Genomic DNA, 8,617 nt, shown 5'->3' on the forward strand with positions numbered 1-8,617 from the left:
TAAAGTGAAGATGACACACATTTCAAATTTTTATTAGAAAAACAGGACATTTGTAACAGCCTAAACTATGTGTGCATACGCTGTTGTACAGGCAGTCCTTATTCAATCTGCCATCATTTATAATATTTGCCAGTGTGAGTCTGTGCACAGTTGCAGTGCAGTTCAAAGTCATAACCTCATGGTCAAAGTAAAATGAGCTTGTTATGAAATGCAGGGCAAAATATGGGTAGTATTAGTATTAGTGAGGACAAATGTATTTTAAATTTGAAAGCAGCAATAATTGACAAATTCAAAAACATTTGGTTAAATTAAACAGTAAGCACCGTTAAAATTGAGTAAGACTGACATATTTTCAAAGGATTGGCTTTGGGCCATAAAGGGATCAACCAATACATAACAAAAAGTCATGGTGTGATGTCAAATGTTGTCCAAGATAAGGATGAAGTTGCTTCTGTTATGTATTGAGGAATGCTGTTAGCGAGAGACCAAGGAATGTACTTCTGTACTTAAGATTTCAAAGTTGTCTTTAGTTTCACACTTCTCTCTGCATTTTGCAGTAAAAAAAATCTGTATTCACACACACAGTCAAATGCCTAACTAAGACAATCTAGTCAACACGCAATCACAGTTCATCTCTCATCTTTTCTCCCTTTGGCCTGACCATCCTGCCAATGAATAGGATAGAATTTGTCTTCTGATCCTTCACCAGGAAGATGAAAGGGTGATCAGCATAGAACAGTTTAGGACTTTTCAGCTTATCTGAGCCAAAGATGCTGGTGTCCATTTCATTTCCAGCAGTGTCCCACTCCATGGCAGAGGCGTGGAAGACACTGGACAGGTACAGGTCCTTTTTCCCAGAAATTTTGGAGAAGTCAGCTTTGGATTTGTCCACAGCTTCTGTCAGGCCCAGTTCCCTGAGGTGCTTCTACAGAGAGGCAGAAAAAATAATGTGTCAGGAGGAAAGACAGATGTAGCAATTTTGATCCACTAAGACTACTTCTTTACTTCTTTTACCTGCAGGTTGTGACTGACTTCCATGCTGACTTTGGGCAGAGACACAGCCACCGCTGTCTGCTGCAGTTTGCCAATCCAGGTATCCAGCTGCGTCTTGGTCAGCAACTTCTCCAGCCTCTCCAGGGTTTCCACATGGTATGGCAGGATGAACAGAACGCTGGACTTCTTATGAGCCAGAGGCATGCTTAGGATGGACATCTTATTGGTGGCGTCATCATAGAAGCCATAAATACCTGAGGAAACACATTAAATGCATTACCTATGCATTGTTTTATAGCTGCATGATCAGAGACCAGAGAAAGTGCAATGTTATTGCATCGATGTGTAACAAATAAATGTATAACTGTACAGTAATTGTCTTAAAATGTCCCCATTAACAAATGACACCTCCTAGTAGGATTGACGAGTAAAAGCTGTTTGGTGTTTGTTTGAACAAAAATGTTACTCACTTCTTCATCCCAATGTAATAGACACTCAATAGTTCAGCAGTGTTTGAGAGCATAAAGGGAGATTTTTTTGGAATTGATGACAACAGTCTCAAGCCAGATGTTGGGGTTGTTAACAGGAAGAGGTGAACAGCCTGAGATCTCCCCTTTTTGTCTTTGTTCTTTGAGGGATATTTAAAGTAGACTTGGTATTTAGTCAAGCTTTGATTTTTTTTTTTTTTTTTTTTTTTTTGGACAACCAATAAGGTGAATAAAACTACACATTTATCCTGAGACAGCAGTAATCTATATATATATATAAGTATAACTCCATGAATGTTGAATTGCGCCTTTGAATATGTATATATTTCCGCACCTATGAACAGGATTGTCTCCACCTACCTGTGCGGTGCATCATCTGTACAGAAAGCGTGTAGCTGCGGGACACCATGAATCCCCGATTGTCCACCATCTGATGGTGGAACTGTTCGTTCCAGTGAGCTTTATGAAGAAGCCAACAAATCTCTTTAAGGTCATGTTAAGGAAAAATATGCTGAACTTATACAGATTTAATTTAGACTCACGTTTAAAAAAAATAGCATTGACTATCATTGCCCCATCTGTCTTCTCAACATCCTTGGTGACCTCTGGCAGTTTACCATCCGTAGACTTGGCCGCCCACTCGTTGATGGACTTCACGGCACTCTTCTTATCCTTGAAGTTTATTTTGGAGTGGTCACAGTTATAGTGTTTTTTGCTGCTCTTCACAAAATCATCCACAAAGTTGACAGAGTTGGGTCCGTACATGCGGCTGCTAATCTTCCAGGTGACGTTTCGGGTCTTTGGATCACTGACCTCAGTCAGGAGTTCTGCCAGACCAGAGTGCAGCTGCTCATCTTTAACTTTATTGGCATTCAGAATTGTTTTCACCTGAGAAGCAGTGGAGGCCTTTCCTCCAAGAGCTACCAGACCCAGAGAGGAGGCGACCACGACAGGGGAAATGAGGATGTTCTCCATGTCCTTCTCCTTTGCCATATTCTTGTAGAGGGTGAAAGCTAGGTTGGCACTATTGTCAGCCAGGATGTTTGCGTGGTTACTAAGGACTTTGTCTGCTGATGCTGAAGTGGCAGCTGATGCTGAAGTGGCCAGGAGGACCAAGGCTACCAGGTTTGTCACCCACATGATGTAATCCTAATAAAAAAAAATGTTCAAGAAGACATGCAGATAACCATTGCACGCTGCCACTCATACACTCATACATCAACATTTTTTTGGGGAGGATTTTTTTTTGTTAACCTCTTTAGTCGTCACATTTCATATGGTGGAACATTAAATATTTAATATACTCTGTCTTTTGAGGTTGAAAGCAGCGGGAGCTAAGTTAGCCATGACACACAAAGTTGACTTTCCAGTAAAGCTCAAGGCAAGACTTATGTAACAGCCACGCAGGCAGCCACAAGATGTATCAAAGCCAACGCATTGTAAAGTAGATCCATGTTATTCTTTTCTTGACAAACCAAAATTTCCAATTTCATAAATTCTCTTAATGAACGAGTGAATGTCTGTGTGGTGCCAAGGAAGCAGCCTCTTGCTCACGTTCACATACACAACCACAGACACACACACACACACACACAGACAGGCCACGTATGTGAATAGATTGGATGTTCTGCATAATAAAATCACAGTTATATCATTAACTGACCTGACTGAACAGCAGCCTTTTCATCAAAATGCACTGTGGTAAGAATAAACTAACATTATACACATAAAGAATTCCTTTTAAGTGGCTTTCTACACGTTTGCACAAGCTCACTAAGCCAAAAAGACGAGAGAGGGAGATGAAGTGATATATGACTTTGGTGTCCATGCTGATGGGCTTTGTTAACATTATTCTTACCAATGTTTGGTAAAAAAAAAAAAAAACCTCTTCAACATGTTGCTACAGCCCAGTGACTATGTATGAATACCATTATTAACCTTGGAAAAGGTGATAAAAATGAAGTCTAAAAAGTCGCATAGCATTTAGGCTTTCTCTGCCTATTGAAATTACTTTGTGGTTAATGGGATGATATTTTTTCAGTGCTTCATCCATTCTCCTCAGAACATTTCCCATCATAAGCAATTAATCTTGGGTCTGTTTCATATGACTGGTTCATCCCAGGGGACACGAGAGTAATGAATGAATGAGTGATAAAAAATAGTTTTATGTAGTTTTAATGTGCAAGAGTTTGGATTTGTAAATAAAATCATCCATAAAGTTAATGTATTTTAGAAAACTGGCAGCACAGCAGAATGGAGACAAAGGAAAAGAGAGTTGTTCTTCATTATGGATGAAATCAAATCAAAAGTTGCAGCCAACTCCCTGAAGTTTTGAGAGATTTTGTTGTTTCTTTGCTTTGCTGGATATCCTAGATCTAACTTTGTGACCTTTTCACATGCCTGGGCATTTCCCACCATTTGTTCAGGGTACACTCCCTCCCCCGAACTCCCAGAACTTTTGTCTTACCTTATTGGGTTATTTATGTTGTCCTCAAATCTCACAAATAGATCATCCAGCTCTGGTCCGTTTTATAAGTTAATGTAGCTGACGGTCGAAGTTTAACCCACAGCTGCAGGATTTGTCATGCCTGATTTTCAGAGCATGAAAATATCTCCTCTGGAATTTTATTTCCAGAATGGTCCTGCCCCCAGTGTGGCAGTTTGATTGGAATCCTCCCCTCCAGGTCCTAAAGCCTGAACTTTATAGCTCAATGGGAAAACTCACACATGAGCAATGCAGTGACCCACAGCAAAGTTACCTTCTTTGTTCACTTATAATTTTCCCTTCAGTTTAAAAAATATTTTCATAACATTTTCTAGGCTCTAATGGAATAGCCTAGACCTACGCTTGTAAGAAAGAGTGGAGCATCCTTGCTTTTATTCATGTGCCTCAAGGTAGCACTTATGTGCTGTGCAAAGTCAAGACTTTTTGGCATCTATATGCTGACAATGTTCATTAATGGTCATTATTATTGTGCTTTAACTGCCATTTAGTCTTCCCTCCCCCACCCTTTAGTTACACTGTTGCTGGAAGGGCATCCAGCTGGGGGGATCCTGTTTGCTTTATTAGGTGAGCACTACTGTTTGATTGTCAAAGAGCTTACTAGTGTAATAATGACTTCTCTAACCTGTTTTATTCAAACTTATTAAAAACTAAAAACTTCATAGTACAGCGTTGTAGTATCAATTTTCAAATATTTTCTACTGTATCTTTTGAAGTTTCTTTTATTTATTTTATTTCCATGAAAGAGGACTCTGAAGTATATGTGTAATAGTCACATTTACACAATTCACTCTAACCCAATACAACCACCTACATAAATTTTCAAATTAAAATTTTAGGCCACCAGTTTCCTTTGTTGTTGTTGTTTTTTAAATATGGCCAATTAACAAGTTGAGTTATTAATGTGATCTGGGTTAGATGTCCCTCCAGAGGTGGAGAATACATTATGCTAGCCTGGGCTCAGACATATCTCTATGCTGGCTTAAATAAACGCTACATTTAAAGTCAGAGGACTGCTCCTCTACACTTGAGCCTTCTGTTGGGTATCCAGGTTCCATCTTGTTTTTTGTACTGCTGGAATGTGCAGTAAACTGCAGGAGACAATGTGAAACCCAATCCGCCTAAGGACGGGAGTGAGACGTACAGTAGACACAACATGTCTGATAGATCAGTGTTATATAACGGGCTGATTTTCTCATGGAGGATTCTCATGGTTTAACTCAACACAGCACTGACTTAAATGTGGTGAACATTGCAGCAGCAATCACAGTCATTAGAGTAGCTTTTTTCCAAACCAACTTTTCGACACTTTTTCCTTTAAGTGAGAAGATGCAGTAGACTGGGTGGATGAAAGGTAATCCCATAATCCCATTTATTTGCAATAACTTCTGAAGAAGTAAGTGAATGTGGCCCACGTGATAGGAGTATGGGAGTATGCGGACTGAATGCTGCTCATTTTTTCTCATGAATGCTTTCCTTTTTTCCTCCTGGTGTCATGTATATCCTCCCCCTGTTGCTCTGGGAGACAACAGGAAGTAACAGAAAGAGCGGATGTATGTCCATTTTAACAATAATCCATGTATGCAGCTGCAGCTAAAAAAAAAAACAACATGTTGAATACCTCATCGCATACACAACAGAATAATTAGGCAGCATTGCCATAAAATCGCTTTTTACTCTTTTTGATTAAATACAGAGAGAAGCGAAATGCATGTTGAATCTCTTTATGTTTGTTATTCCTCTGTTCACTGATCAGTAAAGCAGTAAGGGCAACATAAGAATAGTAATGAATACTGGTTCCCACATCAAGATGTGGCTTTGTCATCATACTGATGAAATTGTTGTAAATACAAATGGAGCATATATAATGAAAGGTATTGTTCAAAATATTCTCAATTACACTTATAACACTTGCGGTACTTCATTCCAGCTGTGTTCTGTCATGTTCTCCTGTTCCAATAATGCAGTGTTTTCAAATCCTCTCTGCACATTTCCATAACCACATTGCATCTTTTCTTCTTTTCTTTTTTTATCAGGTGATGTGAAATGTGTTTATGTATTCTTTGTTTCACCTCCAATGGGTATTTGCTTTTTCATATAACTTATACCATTATCTACATCATATCAGGACATCATGTTAGCTGTCTAGTTTCTGCTTAGTAGGTTCAATATCCTACTTCCTGTTTTATTTTAAAATGGCTGTTTCACTTTCCTCTTCTCAAGCTTACTCTCTTGTGCGATTACATGGCCCCACCCTGATGTACTGCACCTGTGTCTCATTGTCTTCACCTTCCTAGTTTATATAAACTGTGTTCTCCCTCCTCTCTGTGTGGAAGGCTGTATAGTCATTATTGTCAGTGGCCCAGCCATTTTCTTTTTTTTTTTTTTGCTAGTGAGCTCACTTGTGTATGATCCTTGTTTCTGATCCTGGTTTTCTGAGTCTATGCATACTGATATTTGTACCTCTGCCTTGCTGATTAGTTTCCTGGTTTTGGCCTTGAATTTAATTAATGGTTTGAATCTATCTACACCCTTGATTTTCATCTAGTGTTATTTATGCAATCCATTTGGGGTCTGCATCTTAATCCTCGAGTAGCCCCTTTCTGTACAACTGACTAAAAACCTCAGTCATTCATTGCACATGAATGTCTGAAGGCCAGCAGAGCAGTGGGAACAAGAGCCCTCTGATGGTACAAATAGTAACTTTACTTGGAAGTAATTTCCCATGACCACTAGAGGCCGACAAAGAGCCAGTTAGACATATAAGAGGACACCAGTCAGTCTTCCGATTTCAGTGGTGCTGTTAATGTTACAATAACACTTTGCTCAAAGAGTAGAATCAAACTAACTAACCACTTCAATGAAGGAAATTATTATAATATGCTTAAAATAATAATACATGTTAGATTTTGAATTCACATTACATTTTACTAATTTGCCATTCTAGGCTTGCTTCCACATCTTGCTGAAATATTTCAGAACTTTACTCAGAAACCCCATCATAAGTCCATCTGTGAGATAACTTGTGGCTGCTGAGCCATCACTGTCGCCACTAATTTGTTTAGGATTAAAGGGATCTGACGTAATTATCCCCAGGCAGAGGCTAATCTCTGACTGCTGGGCCTGGAATAGCTCTAGGAGAAACGTTTCTCATCTGCTCTTACCTCTTTGCCAGGTGTGGTAAGTTCATGGCCCGCTGGATTTTGTACAATGATGTTGAGCAGATTGTTACATAATCAATACAACAAGGTTAATTGTAAAGCTATCAGCTCTGAATTGAGGTGAATAGAGCACAGCAGATCCAATCTTCAGCACATACTCTGAATGCTGAGAGCAAAAGGGCTAATGTGAGAAAAGTAATTTCAGGTAGATGTAAATATAAGATTGTCAATACTTAATTACTTTTTGAGGTTGGGATGATTTTAAATCAAAAATGTACTTTGATAGGGTAAAAAAAGCTGGAGCAAATAAATTAATCTATTCAGAAAGTTCTGTTAGCTATACGGTCACAGAATCTGCTCCACAGAAACCATCTTTTTCACCACATCCCTTGTGCGTCAAATTCATGACAAATTCAAGGAAACACAAACATTTCCTAGAGATGGACCCAATGCCAATCCACTAACCATGGCAACTCCAGTGGCCTCCTGCAGGGAGGTTTAATTAAATTGTTTTTCTTTTTACCCCCCTTTGATCTAGCCTTCCTGACATTTCCACCCACCAAGATACCAAGAAGACCAAGGTACTTGACTTAACACTCTTAGAAACGTTTCCAACCTCACTGAGACCATGAAATTTCCATCTCCTAGTTTTCAAAATTGACTGTTACAGGAGGTGCTACAAGTCTAAGAGGAGTCAAATAACATCTCATCCAGTATTATCTCACTCAAATGGTAATAGTCATAATTTCAAATGTACCTCTTAAAATTCATGAGTGGAGAGGGGTGAGATTTTCAAATGAAACATGTTACTTTATGACAAGCTTTTTAGAATGATCGATAATAATTTAGTTTACAAAAGCTTCTACAGCTATAGTTCAGCTGTGAGTCATTAATTTGACTAGTTCTGTTACTAGGCTCTAAAAAACACCTTTGGCTGTTAACATGATTTACATACTAGGAAATGAAATAGTTATGGAAAAAGTTGACCAATCAATGGATAATAACACAGCAATCACTCTGAATGGGGCCATCATTAAAAAAAATCATCCTGTTGTACTGAACACTTGGGACAATAAATTAATTTGTAAAATAATACTAGGCTAATAAATCGAGTCAGTCATAAGAAGACCGTTTTCCCATCGACTTCAATAGAATCTGATTTCTTTTTACAACCAGTGGAGTCTCCCGCTGATGGGCATTAGATAGAAGTTTATAACTCATCAGCTTTGGCTTCACCTCTCAGAGCAAAACCAATGTCCAAACAGTGAATGAAATTCTATGTATTTATACAGTATATGTATTTATTTTGTGCACTGCTAGTACTGTCTTAATGAAGTTCACCTAAACCTGAACACTAACCTTAAAGATTCAGGCTTCATAGCATTGATATGATCAGGCCAAACGAACCAAATATATATATAAAGGGTATGAAATGGACTCTAGTCCAGAAGTGGCCATATGTATCATTCAGC

The 8,617-nt window shown here is 38.7% G+C and overlaps 1 protein-coding gene across 1 annotated transcript; it reads right to left on the reverse strand.

Annotated features, from left to right (window-relative positions):
- serpinh1a (serpin peptidase inhibitor, clade H (heat shock protein 47), member 1a) lies at positions 1-4,121 on the reverse strand. Its single transcript, XM_029518779.1, has 5 exons — positions 3,949-4,121; positions 2,024-2,630; positions 1,842-1,940; positions 1,015-1,247; positions 1-925 (listed from the first exon to the last, which is right to left on the reverse strand). The coding sequence occupies exons 2-5, from the start codon at positions 2,619-2,621 to the stop codon at positions 623-625; spliced, it is 1,233 nt and encodes a 410-aa protein (XP_029374639.1). The 5' UTR covers positions 2,622-2,630; positions 3,949-4,121; the 3' UTR covers positions 1-622.
- Positions 4,122-8,617: the final 4,496 nt, after the last annotated feature.

Source organism: Echeneis naucrates, chromosome 14, assembly GCF_900963305.1.
Source record: "Echeneis naucrates chromosome 14, fEcheNa1.1, whole genome shotgun sequence".
In the NCBI taxonomy this organism is placed as follows: Eukaryota; Metazoa; Chordata; class Actinopteri; order Carangiformes; family Echeneidae; genus Echeneis; species Echeneis naucrates.

What these genes read in the sequence shown, in the direction of transcription:
- serpinh1a (XM_029518779.1), bottom strand. Translation starts at nt 2,621, where the DNA reads ATGTGGGTGACAAACCTGGTAGCCTTGGTCCTCCTGGCCACTTCAGCA. An exon ending in ACAGATGATGCACCGCACAG is followed by an intron (nt 1,248 to 1,841) that starts GTAGGTGGAGAC and finishes GTGTTTCCTCAG; the next exon opens with GTATTTATGGCTTCTATGAT. An exon ending in AAGTCAGTCACAACCTGCAG is followed by an intron (nt 926 to 1,014) that starts GTAAAAGAAGTA and finishes GCCTCTCTGTAG; the next exon opens with AAGCACCTCAGGGAACTGGG.